This window comes from Schistocerca piceifrons, chromosome 2 (assembly GCF_021461385.2).
Source record: "Schistocerca piceifrons isolate TAMUIC-IGC-003096 chromosome 2, iqSchPice1.1, whole genome shotgun sequence".
NCBI classification, from domain to species: Eukaryota; Metazoa; Arthropoda; class Insecta; order Orthoptera; family Acrididae; genus Schistocerca; species Schistocerca piceifrons.
Genome location: NC_060139.1, coordinates 1028511713 through 1028533105, shown reverse-complemented (window position 1 = coordinate 1028533105; position 21393 = coordinate 1028511713). Strand labels below are relative to the sequence as shown.

The 21393-nt window shown below is 39.7% G+C and overlaps 1 protein-coding gene across 1 annotated transcript in view; it reads left to right on the top strand.

Annotated features, from left to right (window-relative positions):
* The window catches only part of LOC124776878 (integrator complex subunit 4), a 109547-nt gene extending 92861 nt beyond the window's left edge, over positions 1–16686 (top strand). The window contains 4 exon segments of the mRNA XM_047252060.1: positions 6863–7035; positions 9361–9525; positions 14740–14899; positions 16045–16686. Coding sequence (XP_047108016.1) covers positions 6863–7035; positions 9361–9525; positions 14740–14899; positions 16045–16491 — 945 coding nt within the window. The 3' untranslated portion in view covers positions 16492–16686.
* Positions 16687–21393: the final 4707 nt, after the last annotated feature.

Here is a 21393-nt window from a genome sequence, read left to right as displayed (position 1 = left end):
AATGCCTCTAGCTACTGTCAAAAACCAATCTTCAATCTATTTTCAAGTTGTGTGCATGCATTTATACTCTGAGTACATGGCTGTCATGATTTCAAAAAGATATTCAGAAACTGTGTTCTTCAAAAAATCACACACAGACTTTATCAGTTTCAAAACAACAGCACAATGATTTCCCAAAACATGGCAGCTAGTAGCACACATGGCGTTGCAGGAAGGGCTGAATAACGTGTCCCTCTACGTATTCTCTACCTATCTGTGTTTTGGACTTTGATTCTCAGTAACTTTTCATGTAGTGGAGCAGATTAGAATACAATACACTCGGTATTCTTTGACCAGCTGATAAGCTTCTTGATTACATAAGAAACGAAACTGGCGTGCAAGTAGATATGATGGTGTCAAATAATCATTTTAGCAGCAGTATGAGCTGTAGGGCATTTAATTATTCTAGTGAGGTGACAGCACATTCAGTGGCACACAGATTGACAACAGATAATAGTTTTGGATGAACCAAATTTCTTTTGAACTGTAATTAGGGCTGCATAATCATTAGACGACAATTTACTACACTATGTAGTATCCAGACACCTGGCTGAAAATGACTTAAAAGTTTGTGGCACCCTCCATTGGTAGTGCTGGAATTGAATATGGTGTTGGCCCACCCTTGGCCTTGATGACAGCTTCCTCTCTCACAGGCATACTTTCAATCAGGTGCTGGAAGGTTTCTTGGGGAATCGCAGCCCATTCTTCATGGAGTGCTGCACTGAGGAGAGGTATTGATGTTGGTTGGTGAGGCCCGGCACGAAGTTGGCATTCCAAAACATCTCAAAGGTGTTCTATAGGATTCAGGTCAGGACTCTGTGCAGGCCAGTCCTTTACAGGGATGTTATTGTCGTGTAACCCCTCCACCAGAGGCCGTGCATTATGAACAGGTGCTCGATCATGTTGAAAGATGCAATCGCCATCCCTGAATTGCTCTTCAACAGTGGAAAGCTAGAAGGTGCTTAAAACATCAATGTAGGCCTGTGCTGTGATAGTGCCATGCAAAACAACAAGGGGTGCAAGCCCCCTCCATGAAAAACAACTACACAATAACACAACCACCTCCAAATTTTACTGTTGGCACCACACACGTTGGCATTCGCCATCCCTGCCTTCGGATCGCCACATTGTGTACCGTGATCCATCATTCCACACAATATTTTTCCACTGTTCAATTGTCCAATGTTTACGCTCCTTACACATTTACCGGCATGATGTGAGGGTTCGCTCGACCATGAAATCCAAGTTTTCTCACCTCTCACCTAACTGTCCTAGTACTTGCTGTGGATCCTGATGCAGTTTGGAATTCCTGTGTGATGGTCTGGATAGATGTCTGCGTATTACACATTACAACCCTCTTCAATTGTTGGCAGTCTCTGTCTGTCAACAGACAAGGTCAGCCTGTACGCTTTTGTGCTGTAAGTGCCCCGTCTCGTTTCCACATCAGTACCCCATCGTAAACAGTGGACCTAGGGATGTCTGCTTTGAGTTGCAGACTGCTAAACATTTAAGCGTTCAGACAAAAAAAGTCCTTCTTTGGAAATAGAAAGCACACACATCACACAAGCACAACTCACACATGTATGGCCACTGTCTCCAGCCACTGTGGCCTGACTGTGACTGCATCTGATGTAAGCAGCAATATGAAGTGTGTGGTGGGGCTAAGGAGGAGGTGTGGAGTGGGGAGAAAGAGGGATAGCAGGGTAGGGGTGGGGAATGATGTTGTGCTGCCTGTGAGTGTGTGCAGGGGCATGGTGGGGCAGGATAGGGCTGCTAGGTGCAGAGTAGGGAGAGGAGAGACATACAGAATGGGCAAAGACTTTAGGTGCTTTGGCGGAATAGAAGGTGCGTGTAGTGCTTGGGTGGGAGTGGGTAAGTGAATAGGTAGGCAGAGAACAGGAACTAGTGAAGGTTGAGGCTGGAGGTGAAGCCCATCACATTCAGTAACTGAGTGGTCCAGTTGTCTCTTGGCCACAGTTTGGTAGTGGCTATTCGTACAGACAGACAGCTTGTTAGTACAAAATATGTACAAAACAGTACAGTTGCAATTTAGTCTGGTTGCGTTCACAGATAGGCCTGCCTGTGACGACAGGATGGGAGATCCCTATGACAGGACTGGACTAGGTGGTAGTGGGAACATTTATGAGACAGGTCTTGCATCCATGTCTGTTGCAGCAGTAAGAGCCACGAGTCAAGGGGTTGGAGGAGGAATGGAGAAAGGATGGACAAGCATATTGCATAGGTTCGGTGGATGACAGAATGCTATTGTGGGACAGGTGGGGAGGATATTGGTAGAGAATGCCTCATTTCAGTGCATGAAAAGAGGTAGCCCTCACCAACCTAGTCCTGTAAAAGCATATAAATCAGGCCCAAACCTCTTCAAATTCCTGCATCCTATCTCCCAGACTGAAACCCTTGCCCTTCAGGAACGAAAACATGTGCACAATGCCACCTAAAAAAACTCTCAAATCTGTTCAGCACCTTCTCCTGCTGTGGACTACCAGTATCCACCACCTCTACAAGAGCCTGTAATATCTCCTGCATCCCCTCATAGCTAATTATCCATCCTTGCAGACCAACTACATCTGTGACACACTCAGAAACTCCCTCCCACTACCATACAGAATCAAAAGGCTAAACAGACCGATAACACAGTCTTGAAACTTTCCTCCAAAAGCCTCTGTCCCACAGAAATATCAGTCCTTTCCAAAGACCTTACCTTTTGTCCCATCTCTTCTTCTACTGGTCCCTATCGTGGAAACATTTTTTCACCACCAATCCGAAACTGTTATTGAACCCTGCCTGACTCAGTTCACTCCTCCAACCAACCAACCATGTTTCACCCCATATTAACTTTCCAGAATTTCCTAACCTTGAACCTTACTTCACCATCATTCCCCGAATCACTCACTCACCATGGAAATGCAATCTACTACCTAAAAACCGATCCTGACCTGATAATCCTTTCTGCTAACAAAGGTGCTATTGTTATGAACCTCAGGGGTTACCTGGCAGAGGACTTCACCAAATGTTAGATATGTCCTCCTACTCTGCTACAGTGACTCCATTCCAGAAATCCAACAGGATCTCCCTTCTCAAATCCTAAGGCCCATCCCAGATCATGTCTCCAAAATTCTGTCCCCTCTCGTCCACACAACTCCTGCACTACTACTTAAACCTAGCAACCCAGAATGCCAGTTTGTGGTTGATTACTGTGTCCCCGCAGAGAGAATCTCTGATCTTGTGTACCAAAACCTTCAGCCTGTTACCAGTAACTCTCCCTTGTAAATAAAAAGACACCAACCATTTCCTTCACCGACTCTCCATAATTCCTGTTCCTTTACCACATGACGCCCTGCTCATCAGTGTCAATGCCAGCTCCCTTACACTAACATCCCCAATGCTCATGGCCTTATCACCATTGAACACTACCTTTCCCAATACCCAACTGAATCCAAACCCACAATCTGCTTCCTAGTCACTATGACCAACAATATCCTCACCTGCAATTACTTCTTTTTTGAAGGCATCACTTGCAAACAAGTCTATGGTACAGCAATGCACACATGCATGACGTCTTTCTATTTCTGAAGAAGGAATTTTTTCCCTAATACTCTCAACATCATCTGCTGTCTTGATAGAAGGGGAAGGGAATTCAACAAGACACATTTGTAACAAAATGGATACCTATCATTTCCCAAACTGCAGAGCCTATTCGCATTTGCTGACTTGTGTTTACCTGTCAGCACTGTGACTTTGGATCAGAGTAATGTAAAAGTTGCCACAAAATGCATAATCTCTCTTTGTGGTTATGGTGCTTTTTATGAAAAAGCGTAATTTTTTTTTAACAATAATGTGAACATGTAGGCCAAACTGAAATGTTTCATATGCTACAGTGTTGTTATTGTAGGCTGTAGCTTAGTTTTTTATTTGGTGTGCCTGTAAAGACATGTTCTATCTCTTTCGGTCAAATTATATATAGTTGAAAGTGCTTTCTCCTGAAAGCCCATGTGCTCTTGTTTTGTATTACACAATTCAGTAACATTAATGTAACCACCACCTGTGTTTGAAATTAACACGCAATAACCTCTCACAGACAGATGGTGGCAGAACTAGCAGTGGAGCATTTAGAAAATGTGTCCTGGAGAGGGAGGGGGGAGGTTGCGGAAATCAGTACAGTTGTTGGTGTAATGCGGGAATGGAAAGCAATCTGTCTGTCATCCAAAAGGGCATGATTCTTGGCTTTCGGGTCAAGGGTCAAAGTTTTTTTGAAAGTTTGTAAACTGATCACGTGCCGCTGTTGTTACAGTATACTGTACATAGCAAAATGCCGCTATCTAAAACCAGCACCAAGGCAACTGTGGTGCACCATGGGCTATAGATGACAGGTGTGAGTAGTGACTGCAGAGATGAGTACAGGTGAACAGATGTGCAATTGTTGAGCAACTGACAACCCAGATGGACCAAGGGGCTACTAACAGTGTCTCTTCAATGACCGTTCAACGAATGTTGCTGTGTATGGGGCTCTGCACCAGGCACGTGGTCCACCCACCAATGCTGACTGCTGTCCATCGAAGATGAAGGCTGAAATTTCCGCACTAATACCGCAACTATATTTCCATTGTGTGGCAATAGGTGGCCTTTTCAGATGAATCACGTCTTATGATCCATTGGGCAGATGACCTTTGGCATGTAAGGCCCTGCAAAAATTGTCATAAGGGTCCAGACCAGAAGAGGGAGCACTATAGTGTGGGGAATGTTTTCATCACATTACCTGGGTGATTTAGTCATTCTGGAAGGCTCAATGAATCAACACAAGTATCCATCTACCCTTTGGGGATAATGCCAAACCATTCATGCAGTTTGTTTCTTCCTTGGCACGATGGCACCAACCAGCAGAACAATGAAACATGTCACACGGCTGGTAGCGTACAGGCATGATTCGAAGAGCACCAAGATAACTTTACCACATTCCCATGGCCATCAAACTCCCTGAATTTAAAACCAATTGAGAATATGCAGGACCACCTCTGTCGGGCTGTTCACGCCAGGGATCCTTAGCTAAGAAGCTTAGTGCAGTTGGCCATGGCACTGGAATTAGCATGCTCTACATCCCTTTCGGAACCATCCAGAACCTCATTGTCTCTCTTGCTGCACATATGCACTACAATAGGTCGTCATTTAGGCTTTTGGCAGGTGCTCACATTAATACCAATTTCTGTTGTTCGTTACATTCTCTAATGGTCTCTCTCTCTCTCTCTCTCTCTCTCTCTCTCTCTCTCCCTCTCCCTCTCCCTCTCCCTCTCTCTCCCTCCCTCTCCCTCCCTCCCCCCCCTCCCCCCCTTCTATCTCTCTCTCTCTCTGTATGTGTAACATCATTGAGATTATTTAGTGATGGGGAATCTTTAGTGGAATACAAATATTTGAGGAGGTAAGTTAACAAAGAATAGTTGAAATGTTGATTCTTTGATAGGGGCATAAACAAGGCTGATAATGTTTTTAAGCTTTCGTACAGTGTCCCTCTTCAGAGCTAATTACCGCGTCTCTTTCTTGCTGTTTTCCCCCTTGATATAAATGTCTGATCAGGAAGACACTTGGAAAAAATGTCATGTTTCCTCAGTACTGAAAATATCCCATCGCACATAATTTGCCAGCAAATTCGCTAGTTCATTTTCCCAGGCTAAACAAAGTGTCTCACCAACACTCTAATATTCTCCATATATTTTCTTAAAAGCTGTATCATGTCTCTCTCATTTTTAGGATTCTGTTCTTCAGTTGGTAAAAATGGAACCCGTATAGGATCACTTTGTTCTCCGTCTGTCTTACTGTTAAAAACCCATTTTCTCAGGAAAGAGTAGATATATCAAGTTGAAATTTGTGTCACAGATATACGGTCCCTTGGCAGTGTAAAAATTGAAGTTTCCAAGTCAACCCAGTCAAAAGATACGGCCATGAAGCTCACATTTTTTGATACTCGCAAACTCACTCATCAGAACTTATACGGTTCTTCCCATTGGCCTAGAACCATAAAATTTGGCAAGAAATGAGCTTTCGTAGCACAGCTAAAGGAAAAAATTAGAACATTGTTAATTTGTAGTTATATGGGGGGAAAATATCATTTGTTGTCCAACCGTCTGTCTATTTGTCCGTTAAGACTCCTTTTTCTTAGGAATACATAGACATATCAAGTTGAAAGTTACACTTTTGAACTCATTTTTACAACTCATTTATATATTGAATTGTGTTAACCATTATTGAGTGCAATATAGAAGTGAATGGCAAAGCAGTACCACTACTGTGTGATAGACAGCCATGACTTTGAACTGTATTGTGTTTGCTGTTGGTCTGTATTGACAGTCACTTTCATTTACTGAGTGCTCAAAACCCATAAAATTTCTTTGATTTGTCAAGATTGCCGGTATGAAGATTTGAATGTCCAGTAGGCAAATGTATTGAGTAAACAAGATGAACAGAATTTGACAGTTTGGGAATAATCATTGTTGAAAGGTATGGTTTACTTTAGGCTTCTGCTTTCATTTCTCTCCATATCATATGCCATTAGCAAATACTGCAGTGCAAATAATTATAGTTCCTTCCGCTTTACCATGAATTGAACCAATGAAATAAAAGTTTAGAAGCATTTTTTAAGGCAAGCTGTGGGGGCATTTTCACTATCATCAGTTGTGCTGTTTCTCGTTCATTTGAGAAAGCTCATGGAATTAAACCCATTGGTTTCATTGATGAACTTTTTTATTTTTCAATTAAAGTCACAGTTCAAGTGTGTCAGTATACTTGTTTTACTTTTTAATGTGTATTATTGCAGGTTGGTGGTGCAGCTGGTGATGCTGCTCGTATGTCAGCTCTTCATGTCAACTGCCAAGTTATGCTGGCACGTGTGCTAGAGTCTCGCCTGTGGGCTAGTCCAGGAGCGCTTGCCAGCCAGCAGGGCGCTGCTGTCCGCACAAACATCACACAGCTCCTGCATGACTGTCTTAGGTGAGCAACTGTCTGTGAAAACATGAAACTTTGTTGTACATAAATATTGTAAAAACATACATTGAAGAATAGTTTATGTAAATGAGGACTACTTGTTGGGCAGTAGAAGTATAATGATTGAACTCAGGAATTTCAGGACTCAGAATCACAAGTTCATTCTTTGGGACAGTGAAAGAGGAGCTGTAGGATGATGGAGCTGTTGCTTTGTCAAAAAGGAAGAAGGAAAGAGAAACTCAAGGACAGTGTCGAAAAAAACTGTGCACTACAGTAAGAGAAGCAGCCCAGTACCATGTTCATATACTGCCATCTAATGCAGTGAGTGTGGCATGGCAATTAATTTATCTTGTTTAGAAGTGTTCACATTGAAAGTTAGTGCATCATATAAAACAATGAGTGATGTGTAGCTGCATGGAAAGTAATAAACATGGCCCAAATAAACATTTTTACAAGTTTGTTTTACCTTTCAGCCTATTGTTAAAGCAACAACACGGAATAACTGATTTTTCCAGTTTTTGGTCAGTTGGCATGCTTGACTATGTGCACCTGTGAATTTCAGGGGAATAATGGGCTTTCAGCTGCTTCAAATGAACATTAAACTGAAATAATACTGCATAAGTCAATGATAGGTGCAGTGGTTGGCAGCTGCCAATCACACTCTCACAAAAAGCTTTGTTTTTATACACTACTTTCAAGTGAGCAGCAGATTCTTTTTTAAAAAAAAAGATTGTTTTGTGAAACACTATCCAATTCCATCAACTGAAGTCTTGTCTTTAGAACTGCCTACCAGTATGGAGAGATAAGTAACAAACAGTAACAATGTGCTGTGGCTGCACACACTTTTTCGTTTGCTTGGCAAATCGACACAGACATTGTACTGTTTCTTCAAAGATGCTACGTTGTTAAATCTTCTGTAATGGTTTATTCTCATGTATTCAGTAATTATAATTTTTCAACTGTTTTAGAAATTTTTATTCACAACAGAAATATCAAATAAATTTAACCACTATTATGATAAGTTGAAACTTTTAGTTTAGAGTTCAGAATAAAACAATTAAATTACGTCTTGTATTGATTTTTGGGTTATGGGAGGCTCTCTGTTCCAAGTCCCAGTCCCGGACACAGTTATTATCTTCAGAAAGATTCATTTCAGCAATAGGCCATGGCCAAGCCACTTTTATGTAACCTTTGTACAACATGTGTTAGCCTAGCAAGACTGAACTGGGCCATAAGGCATGGTTGTGTAGTTATGAAAGTAAGAATATTACCGTGAAAACCAGCCTGAACGCAGTTTTAATCTGCCATATTGGTTCAGTACTTCAAGGTATTTCATATAAACTGGAAGTACTAAATAGTTCTGACACACACATGCAGGAACCACATTTTACATTTTGACACTTTACATTATGACTAAAGACAGCACAGAAAAAGGAATTGATATGTTGCAATATTGTGTGATTTTTCTGTAAAAATCTAAACTCACAAAGTATTAATGTAATTTTGTTGTGTAAGGAACAGCATCACATAGTTTGTTGTGGTGTATTAAACTTATTTACTGTTTTTAATGCAATTGTATGTAGTTTCCTGGAATATTTTTCACGTTCTTTTCATCAAGTGTCTCTGTGTGTGTCTCTGCTAATCTGTTTTCTCAGTCTGTACGACCCATAATGTTGACATAATTGACTGCCCCACTGTCACTTTTAATATCCCACATTTTCATACCTGACCAGTTGCATTAATTAATTGTTGCTTTGCCTTCTCATATTTGGCTACCTCTCACATGATACTAGATGTTGAACAGATTTCCCTCTGAACATTTGATAAGTTCAGTTTTCTCACTCTTTCCTTGACATGCAACCTCTGATTTCAAAAGCTGATGTGAATAATGCTTTCCTATGTTTTAATTTCTCTTCTGTTGCTTACCAGTTTGATGAAGAGACACATGGAGATACCGAAGAAACGAGCTACACTTGTGTCCTAGGTTCTACAGAATTTTACTGGTTCCCCTTTGGTTCCAAAATGAGTTTTGTAGAAACTGAATCTAGGGTACAAAACAGACAGTTCCAGAATGCCTGTGAAATGCTGTGTTGAGTTGAGAGGTACAGGCCTGCTGAAACCTCGTCCTCCTCTACCTTCCCCCCCCCCCTTTTCCCCTTCCATATATATTTATACAATATGTAACAACACCTGTTTACTAATAGTGTCTTGTACTCCTTTTTTACATTTATGTGTTGGAAGTTTTGTATTGTATGTATTGAACCTACCACTTGAAAATGTTGATACAAACATTTTTTTAACTTGTCTTTTTAACCACCATTGTCATTGCAGGTTACAGTATCTTTTCATAGGAGTGAGTGAAGACGACTTGGCACTTGTAAAGCAGTTGAAGTTAAAGGCACTAGCTTTACAGCTGGTATACATAGTACGTTGCAGTAATTCATCTGCACTTGCTCTTTGTGACCACTTCCTTGAGCAAGTTGAGGATGTGCACAGGTAAGTTTTCACTTGAAAATTTAAGTTATGTAATGAATAATGAAACTAGATTTTGTTTTGAAATTTACATGATAGCATACTGCTCCCTATCCTTGTTGTTTGCCTGTAAAACCAAATCATGGTAGCTTCTGTATGATACTTTTGTATCTGCACTGTCATGACAACGCTGCTACTCTACTCTGTTAGTGCGGGCACTTTACTAGCTGATGGTGGCACAATAATGACAGGGAGCAGACCCTCATGAGAAGAAATGAAAACTCGCTTTGTGAGTCAATCTATTGGAAGCAGAAAGTCCAAACCCTCATACAGACATGCATGGCATAAGCACTGGGGTGCTAGGCTTACAGCTGCCTGCAGGTAAACATCTCTGGGGTACAATCAGAAGTACCCATTACAGTAACACAGTTTTGTTGCTGGGTCATTGAAGTGGGCAGTGCAGAAAGGATCCCTTCATTCCAATATGTGTTTGCAGTGACCTCCTTAATATTTCGTTCTTATTGTCACTGAGGTGTGTAACATCAAAGACAAAAAGCTATGACTACTTTTTGTCTCAAGATATCATTTTATGCCAACATAGATAATATGCATTTAAAAATATTTGTTTGCTTTGGCTTTCTCAGATATTTGAACTGGTATAAAATCCCTGAACGTCCAGCTCAGTGCCATTATTTAAAAGATATGACATTTAAAATGTTGCTTGCTGAACTGAGCACTGCATCCTTATCTACTTGTTTGGACCTCTGCCAGGGCTTGGGTTACCAGAGTAGCCTACCTTGATCTGTGGTGAACATTCTAGAGTGATTTCTGCAATGTCTTCTTCTGCCACTCTAAGATTTTTTCCCCACTGAGATGAACATTATTGTTAGCATAAAAATCAGTTTCAGACTTTGAACCTTCACTGCAAAGTTGTGGTAGTTACAAATCCACAGAGATGTAAACATGGTTTTTCCTTTAATAGTTTCTGATTCAATTCTGGTAACCCATTTAGAAAGTTATGTGTTGCTTTCAATATACACCAGTAGCGTAGTGTCCCTTCATGTGGGTTGTCCAGCAAAGAAGTCCCTGATTTGAAAATTATATATCTTGAAAACTAAGATTGATAGATGAGTACAACAAATGATATGTTTATTGGGAAAGCTATAATGACTTTAGCAGTAATTGTACAGAAGTTTCAAAATAGTTTGAAAAACTGGTAACGGATAGGCTGTAATTGCAAATATAGTGCCTGTAAATAGTGCACTGCAACTCGGAGCAACTAGTTCCACAAGTGAAACATGAAAGGATGTTAACATACCAAGGGAAGAGTTTGAAGTCATGTCTTCCACTGAACAATGTGTCTTTCTGGTACTGGAATACCACAGATCAGAAGTCCTACGGCATCAAGGCACAGTTTTCAGTTACAATTTAATCTTCCAAAAGGACCCAATGTGAAAACCATTTGCAAGCTCCTCACCAGATTCCTATGAACAGGCAGTTTGGCTGATATTCTAGTAGGTAGTGTTGGCCCCAGGCAAACTAAGAGATACCCCTAAAAATATCACCTCAGTTTCTGGAATTATTCAGCAAAATCCAAGGAAATCCTTCCAAAGAACTGCAACAGAGATTGATTTGAAGCATTCCAGCATGCAGAAAGTACTGAGACAGAGCCTACACATTTCCATTCAAAATACAAAGCTACCAGGAAATATCTATATGAGCTGTGTGACTCAGGGCTGACTTTGTGACCCAGATTCTCACAATGATTGATAATGAGGGAGTTGATTTTGATTGCATCTGGTTCACAGATGAAACAGCTTCCCCATGAATGGAGTTGTGAATAAACAAACCTGACAATGTTGAGGTTCTGAAAATTCCCATTTGTGTGAAGCAGAGGCATTATTGGTCCTTTTTTCATGTGAGAAATGGTCAGTAGTGAATGTTACATTGCAATTTTGGATCATTTTGTTGCCATACAGCTAGCATTGGAGGATCAACCAGGTACTGAGTTGTTCGTGCAATATGAGGCCAGATCTCATTGGACCAAATAGATGTGTTACTTTCTAGATGAATACTTCGGGAATAGAGTCGTTGCATTGGATTATTGTAAATTTACTGGTGCAGAGATGGCTTGGCATCCATATTCATCTCATCTGACTCCAACAACTTTTTTGGGGGGCACATTGAAAGATACTGTCTGCCAGAAACATTCCAACATGCTAGATGGGCTTGAATCAGCGATCTGTGTGGCATTTGAATACGTTTACATTGAGACCCTACATGATTTTATGGTAAATTTCATTGCTCATTTGTGCAACCTCTCTACTGGAAGTGGTGGTCATTTCGAAAAGATTGTGAGGTGATTAGACTGCATGTGGTGCATGAGTTTAATTACGCACACTGATACCATATGAGCTGCATAGTGTACAGCACCATCTTTTAGCAGTTTTTTTGAACTGTTTCGAACTTCTGGACAAAATTCTTAAAGCTTTCCCAATAAACTAACCTTTGGTTGCACACGTCTCTTGATCTTTGTTTTTGAGATATTTAATTCTGAAATTAGGGACTCTTTCACTGAACACTGCGTAGCTACAAGTCCGTAATACCTATGCTATTTGCATGTATTCTTCGCTCAGTTAAATCAAGAAATAAACAAATTTGATTTAAGTTAAGTGGATATTTTTATAACACACGTTGTGAGATATTTTCCATTGGTGTGTAGATTATACTGTTTCTTTTTTGATGAGAGGTAAAGGCCATCTGTGATATAATTTTTCTTTGTGGTACTTATGTAAGCAAATGCATACATGGTGAACAAAATACACTGCTTGTCTGTGACATCATTCTCATGTATAAATATTGGCATTTATTTTGAATAACATTAAGAATTTGCTTTTATTGTATTGCAAGATTTATTTGATTGCTTCATGAATGATTTTTCTCAAGACTAATTGGGTGCTTAGTTACTAGAGGAGGACAGATTTCCTGTCTGTAAGTACACTATGTAAACAGTACATTTATGCCACTGCTCTTGTCCTGTCGAGGAATTTGGCAGTGTGTTTTTTAAAGTTCTTTGGCAGTGTGTCTTTTAAAGTTCTGATAACTTCTTGTCGATTGGAAATGGATGACAATTTATCTGCAGTTGTACAATAAAATCTTCAAGGCCATGGAAATAAAGTTTCATGAACAAGTTTTGTAAATACATGAATAATTCTGTATAATAAGTAGACGATCATTTAGTATTTTTGTCTATTTGATACATTGTGTGCTATATTTTAACATGTACTCCACAAGTGAACGAGACATCTGTAGTACGTGTATTTGTCAACACAGTAATTATCTTGAGACAATCTTCAAAGTTTTAAAGCAAATGTGCAAAGATCTTTACATGCAGTGTGCATATTTTACATCCTTCTTTCTTATCTGGAATGTGAACCAACACTGGCGAAGTTAAAATACATTTAATCGTTTTCTTGGTTTTTTCCCCCAGGAATGTATTGATTCTTGTTATTCTATTTTCATTCATCCTGTTCTGATGATCAATGGTTTGTCTTTGTGTGGTAAGACTCAAAACAGGTGCCACACTTTGTGTTTCCAGCAAACCATGCATCTACCCATTAGGGTATCTTTCATGGAGTGCTCATTTGTTCCAACATTTGGGAACTACGTCCCCACAAATCATAGAGGATTATCATCCCAGCATCCTTTCCTGCGGGCTTTTCTGCAGTCTGTTGCATGTTGTTGTTGTTGTTGTTGGTGGTGGTGGTGGTGGTGGTGTGCTCTTCAGTCTGAAGACTGATTTAATGCAGCCCGCCATGCTAGTCTATCCTGTGCAGTCCTCTACATTACTGCCATTCCCCAAGAAACCCCCAACACCTGATTGAACGTATGCCTGCAAGAGTGGAAGCTGTCATCAAGGATAAGGGTGGGCAAACACCAACAGTTAAAAAAAAAGTTAAAAGAATTTCTGAATGACAACTCCTACTCAAAAGATGAATTTTTAGACATCGTTATGAAGTGCTGTACTCATGATATATGGAACAAGTATTAATGTAATGTAAGAATAATATTAGTTAATGTAAAATAAATATCTCTCATTTCAGTTACTTATGAAGTTTTGGCAGGTTGGTCTCTGCTATGAACAGTAGTACATGCATTTGTCTCATAGTTGTGAAGCCAGGAAAAAAAAAATTGAGCGTGAATACCAACTGTTGATCTAAAGACTATGTGTTTGTTTAAGCTGGGACTTCATAAGACTTGCCAATATGTCACCACTTTTCTGCAAATTGTAGAACGCAGTTTCTGTTGTTGTCCCTGTATAAACTATGAAATGTAAGAGAGAGCCAGTCCAAAAGTTAAACAAAACAAATGTTCTTATTTTGAATCTACTCCATTTTGATGGAATGGATTGTTTTGAAAGATAAAGTGCCTTTCAGGAACAATAGGTTTTTGTCAGCTCAGAGCTACTGATGCAGATTAAATGCAAAGCAGAGCGTTGCAATAGCTTTATAGAGAATGTTTGCGGTTTTGAGTAATCCGTCTCCTCTGCTGTTGGCAGAGTTTTCACTGAATTGTAACATTCGCAAAAGAAACATAGAACCATCTCTGCATGTAATTTCACTGATAACTATAGTGTTCAGAAGATCACAGCTGGATCCATTTCGCTAACTTTTAGCCTTTTCATGCTATTCATAACTAAAATTTTTAAGTATACGTTTGTGTATTATAAGCATTAGCTGTAAATGCAAACATGTGAAATTGAATGAGAACTCTTTATACCAGTTCATTGCTGATTGATTTTAGTGAACAGTGGCCATTTAAGGGCACCGTAAATACCTCTAGATACTTGACAGAGCCTTTATTTCAGTAGTTAATTATTTCAGGCTGTATGCCCTAGCATATTACTATAAGCCCATAAACTAAGGCACTAAATTTTTCATATTACGACTGTTACAATGAAAACAACCAAAGAGAAGTTACAGAAAGTATTGCTTATACGTCATTTCCTTATCTTCTCTCACTCTCTAAGTTTGTATTTGGATATTGCTTTCTGTCTGAGATTCTGTCAATCCAGCTTTACTTATTCATATTTTAGCATTCTATAGGGAAATGCTATTGTTGCATATTGCATGTTTTTATTTTTATCTTAATTTTTCTCAATTTAAAATTAATTTGTTTTGAAACAGTAGTTACTTTCACATAAATAGTCTTTATTGTCCTGTTACGAACATTGTATAGGTATCTTGGGGAACGAGGCATTGCTCCTGAGGCGTTTACTGCCTCATTGGTTAAGGAGATGTCTCAGTTGGAAGAGACAAAGCCAGGGCCTGTGGCACGCTGTCTTCTGCCGCTCTTACAGAATGCTCCTCCAGTGCCGCAGTTAAGGCCTACAACTAGTGTGAGTACTGGAAAATGTAGTTGATAGTCTTCAGCTTATTTTTGTTGGTTTAATTATTTTTTATAAATTAGTTATAAATGTGTCTAAAACTTTAGAAGTCTGAGAAATGTTGTGATCTCCTTCTCTTTCGGAAATGTGTTGTTTATTTCTGGATTCAATTTTACCCCATTGTGTACTTGTTCATTTTCCTGTGCTTATTTCATTAATCAAATCTCTGGCTGTCTGCAAGTATCAGTTCTCCTTTTATTCACCACTTCCTCACAAATGGCTGAAAAGTACTGTTGGAAAACTTGCAGCTGTGTGTGTGGTGAAGAAGAAGAAGGGGGGGGGGGGGGGGGAAGTAGTGGTTATTGCAGTCAAATACATACATAAAATCTTCGATGACTAAACTGAATTTAGCTGATTATTCATTTCAGATAGAATATGGGTAATTCTTGGCCCAAGGCTGTAACAGAATGTGTCAGCACTTATGGGAGGCTTTTATTAGAATTACTTTTATCAGTTGAAAGTAGTACAGCCATGGAAGATTTTACTCAAGTATTTGACATCAATCAGCTTTATTGGTAATCAATATATATATATATATATATATATATATATATATATATATATATAAAAAAAAACAAAGATGAGGTGACTTACCGAACAAAAGCGCTGGCAGGTCGATAGACCCACAAACAAACACAAACATACACACAAAATTCAAGCTTTCGCAACAAACTGTTGCCTCATCAGGAAAGAGGGAAGGAGAGGGGAAGACGAAAGGAAGTGGGTTTTAAGGGAGAGGGTAAGGAGTCATTCCAATCCCGGGAGCGGAAAGACTTACCTTAGGGGAAAAAAGGACAGGTATACACTCGCACACACGCACATATCCATATATGGATTGGAATGACTCCTTACCATCTCCCTTAAAACCAACATCCTTTCGTCTTTCCCTCTCCTTCCCTCTTTCCTGACGAAGCAACTGTTTGTTGCAAAAGCTTGAATTTTGTGTGTATGTTTGTGTTTGTTTGTGTGCCTATCGACCTGCCAGCGCTTTTGTTTGGTAAGTCTCATCATCTTTGTTTTTAGATATATTTTTCCCACGTGGAATGTTTCCCTCTAGTGAAATTAATATGAATCTGAAGATTGTCAATTCTGCACAGGTTCAAATGACTACAGCGACCTTGGCGTGTGAACCAGGAGGTGATGCAGACGCGCCACTTAAGTTCACTGCTGGGCTCGTATTAGGTGTGCCTCTCGAAGCAGAGCTGCGGTACCTCCAGTCTCCCGAGCTGTTGCGTATCAAGGTACGCTATCCAGACCAGCAGACACACCTGCTCGTCCCGCCACGAGGAGACCTGCGGCCAGGGACGACTGCAGGCACCTCACGCTTGTTGACACGTGCACTCGTGTCTCACCAGGTGTGGAGTGAGGCGTGTGCTTTGCACATAGGACTAGCTCTCGACCTCGCTGCTGTCGAGGGAGGAACTGCCGCTGCCACAGCAGCACGACGCGCCCGTGCACCTGCCGATGCTGACCCGTGTCTTCTAGACCTCTGCAAGCCTGTCAGGGTGTACGTTTCACCAAAACCTGTTAAGAGGGGCATCTAAAAGGCCTTTACAGTGTAAATATTCAGTGCTAGGCATTTGCAGAGATATCTAGACTATGCCAAAATTTCTCTCTTCTGCAATCTGAATGATGTCAGTTGTCCTATTGCAGATTGAACACATTCCCAAGTTTTAGCTGTCTTCTTATTATACATTTCACTGTGTGTTTGTGGATGCACAATAAAATTTTTTACCATACAGTGCTGGTATTGTTTTATTTTCATTTGAGTATCACATGATCACTTGTTCCATTTTCCCAGCAAATACTTTTTAATATACCTGCCTCCTCCATGGATGCTTACAAGGGAGTTACAACAAGTTGTGATCGAAGCTATGACGATGTGATATTCTGCTCATAGTGGGCTATATCTGATACGATATCATGACTTTGGTAACTGTAGTCATTGTAAACAGTGTCCCTCTAGTAGCTAATGTAGTTATTTGCAGTGTGTGTTGTGGTCGACACATACTGCACTGTACCAAAAGTCATGTGATGAAGTGTCCGATGCAACATCTAGGTGAACCAGACAGACATTACACATGAGAGCAATGAAACCAGTATAATAGTGACCCCTGTCTGTATTGCATCAACATTGGCAGTTAATCGATCAGTTTGTGATGTACCATTACGTTACTCTCACTGTCAACATAATCGTGTGATAATGAATCCTACAAATGTAGCGAGTACTTATTGTTAGCCATTACAAAAACAAAACAAGATCCACAGAAATTACAGTAAAGGAGAGAAATGCAACTGCATTTATAATCAATATGATAGCTAAAGTGGTGGCAACCAGCCGCAATAATATACATCACAAAAATACAATAGACTATATTGAAGAATATGAATACACAGAAGACTTGTGTGATTGTGAAAAACGTATGGATGATCCAGAACCTGATAGTGACACAGAGTTGTTATGAAGCCAGTTATCTGCCAAGCTGACTGAAGAGGAAGAAGTGGCATGATATATCTTTTGAAAAGGTTTACCATACTTATGACAGTCTACATCCTCATCTTCTGTTGACATAAAGGGGACATCACATTCACTCGATGAATCTGGTTCCAGGTCCTTCTTCTTTGAAGACATTCAATTATGTGATCTTGATGTTTTAGGTTTAGGAGCACTTGTTTTATTTCCAGCTGCAGTTTTTCCCATATGCCGCTTCCATTTGTGTTTTGCAATCTTTACCATTACAGATGTGGAAGGATTAGGTCCATTAAGTTTGCCATTTGCCTCCAGAACAATAATTTTGTGTGGAAAGTCAATAGATTGTGAACCTCATATTGTGCAGGTTGTTGTTGGCTAACAACTTTGATAGGCCTAGGCCTATCATTTGGACTAACAACAGATGGCTCAGAGAATTCACTCAGACCAGGGATTTCTAGCCTAGAAGTGTCATTAAGGCCTCTTGTGATGACTCTTCCACTCTGACTTGGATTTGAGTTTCCTGCTAATGACTCAGGTAATCTACATCGCTGAATATTTCTGCGCTGAATGAAGCAGTTCCAGTCTTGCGAAAACGACTTATGCCTTTCTGTACTGTTGCTGCACGACTGCAGGCTTATGCAAAAAGAGAAGCTTTTACTTGTTGAAGTGGGGTGGAAGACAAACTATCGAGATTTCATTTGCACAAACTTAGTTGATGACTATATTACGAGTATGTGAATAGTGTCCATTCAGAATTAGCACAAGTGGCTTGTCTTTTGTAGGCTTTTTGGTGTTAATAAAGTGCTTAAGCAATTTGATAAAAACCTTTGACCCATCCAGATTCGGAGCAGGAACCACTTGAGCCAGGAGATGCACCATTGAGTAGCTCATGCTCACACACCTGCTGACGTGCTGGTGATTACAGTGATTGTTGCTCCACGTTTTGCAGAGGCAAGCTTTTGTACTTGCTCTTTGCCCTTGGCTGCAATGACTCTTCTAGACTTACGCTGGACAACAAAAATTCCAATCTCGTCTACACTGAATATTCTCATTGCATCATAATTAATTCTATGAAGTTCTGATTTTAAAATGGAGATAAATGTGTCCACATTTCCTTTTGTAAACCCCCAAAATTGGGTCATAGACAGGCTTTCTGCCCTTCTCATACAAAATTCGGGATGCCTTTTTTGGAAGAATTTCTTCCGCTTTCAGTCAGCTTTTTGTGTTTTACAAAATGGATTTGTTAAATTGTGTGCCACAGCTAATTGAAAAGCCATCCTTGTCACATCTCCAGAAGTACTGTTTCAACCACTGCTTCAAGTTTCCAGTCTTATTTCCCATCTGAAATAAGCACAAAAAATGAATAAATTAGATTAAGCACAAAAAATGAATAAATTAGATCATTTCCGAAAACAGTCTCGGTTGTGAAATTATTTAATGTCAATAAAGCCTTTCACTCTTTTGGGGGATCAGCAGATTGTCTACGAAAACAAGAAATTAGATAGAAATGGAGGAAAAGGGCATGGTTCTGTCTTGTACGGCTACGCAATATGAACTAAAAGCAGTAAAAACTTAGGTAAAAGTAGCTGGATACTCATGAAACCACTTATAATGTAATATAAAAGCCAAGGTAGCTGGATATATAATCCATCTGTCATGAAACATCTAAACCAGGCTATGTACCTAGTGAAAGGAGAGGAACAACCAGAATAACACCGAGAAAGCGGAAAAATTTTACACAGTTATCGTATGTTACCTTCAGCACACCAGCCCATTCCGCAGTTGCAGTACAAGATAGGGCCACGCTGTACACGGAACAATGTCTATATTGGCACGCCCACAAATATTACTATGACAAATTGAGATACAGGTGCCTTGTATAGTGCGGCAGAAGTAACCTGGTGGCACACATGACCGGCTTAAGGCACATTTTCGAAAAATCAAAGTTCGTAAAACTAGTAATTAAAATGCATAGCCTATAAGCAAACTAATGCAGACACACAAAACCCAAAAATAAAATAATAGTACCGCCATATAAAGCACTAGAATAGATAAAATGATTACATGAAAAACAACGAATTAAAATGTGTGATTAAAACTCCATGACACGGAGTAAAACAGCTAAATTTTGGAGCATTCTGAATCGATAAAACTTCAGGACAGTGAGGACACCAGGATTGGGAGTGACAAAGAGAATAGTCCCCTCAAAGAGCTGAAGTTGTAGGTCTAAAATAGTTACGTGTCCTTTTATGGTCCATCGCTTAGTGAGTGAACATCATCTTTTCGTATGAGGCATTAAATTCCTCAACTAGAAACGTAATGTTAGAAGTAGGGCCGTTGAAGATGATAATGTGACCTACATATTGACGATCAAATAGAACCTGTTGAAAGAGACCATTGTTCTGTCTAAAATTTTTAGATTCCAGATGATCAATAAAAATATCCGCGAGACCCTGCTAAACAATTGCCCATGGCCAGTTCATCAGTCTGTTTGTTATACTGACAGTTAAAAGCGAAATAACTGTAGGATGTAAGTAGCCTAAGTAAGATGATTGACTCTGCTATTTCGTCTGAGCTCAGATGCCGATGTCTGAGAAGATTTTCTTTTACAATGAGGAACGTTTCATCCAGAGATACATTAGTATACAGCTATTTAATATCGAAGGGGAGCAAAGCAGAGTCAAGTGGGAAAGTCTTACCATCTAGAATGCGAACCAAATTATTTCTATTGGAGGTTGCAAAATTTTCTTCATAGTCAAAATTTTTTGCTAATAACTGTAGCATGTATTTAGTGGCAGCATCACATGGGTTTCCTATACCATTAATTATCAGACAAATCGGGAATCCAGGTTTACGAGTCTTTAATCTGTGCACAAAGGGCCAATGGCGTAGGATACATCACTTTCATTTTTTGTACGAGATCAGGACAAGAAATACTAGGGCAACCGTCTATACACGTCTTGAGCTCCTTCGCGTATTTTTCAGTGGGATCGTAATCTATCTGCAATGTTTTAGCGATATAATATTTCCTATAAACACAGACCGCTGTATTTCCCTTATCAGCCCGTACAATTAATGCCTCTTCTGACCTCAGTTTCTTTTTAATAGAATTTAAAACTACCTGATTTTTAGTAATAGATGTTTTGGGGTACCGGTACCACCTTTAATAACATCACCAGCCTTATACAACATCTTTAGTTTTTCAGATTTGTTGCATGTGGCCGCATCTAGCGCAGTTTTTAAATCTGCCACCTGACCCATCATCTAACCGTGACTGGGTGTTACATTGGAGCCCTTCATTTAATACGTCCCACTGCTGCGTACTACAGTATATTTCTGTCAATTTTACTATACACTCAGCGAAGAGAAGTGCGTATTCTTATCATCATTGCATCTGTAAGCTGGGCGACAGTAAACTTTCGTTAACTTCTGCAATTTTTGCTCATGGGTCTAAGTGATCAGCAGACTATTTTCCCAAACAACAGCATTCAGAACTCTCGTCGTATCATCCAAGACCTCCTTAGACAAAATTTTTACAATAGAAAAATAAGTATCAAACGCTAAAACATTAAGTCTATCTTTTTCTTTATAAATTGGTCTAATTTCATTACCAATAAGTGTCCTGGCGCATTTGGGTACATCCTTGCTAGGATACTGATTTATACGTTTTCTAAGATGTTTATGAAGATACACTGGCATAAGCTTCTCGCTGAGACACTGTCTGTTAAACCTTACGTTCATAGAAGCCTTCATAATCTTGAATTTAGTTTTCTGAAAGGAGGCCGCCGCCATCTTGGTTTCCCGACAAGGCAAATTCATGTAAATCTTTTTAAATTAGGTTGGTTATAAATAGGCCCTAACAGATTTATAAAACGAAAGCCGTTCCGAATTTCGTTCCCAGGACGAAATTAGAACCATCAAAGGGGACGCAACTCAGTTAAATGGTTCTTTTAAACATTGTTGCCGATTCCAA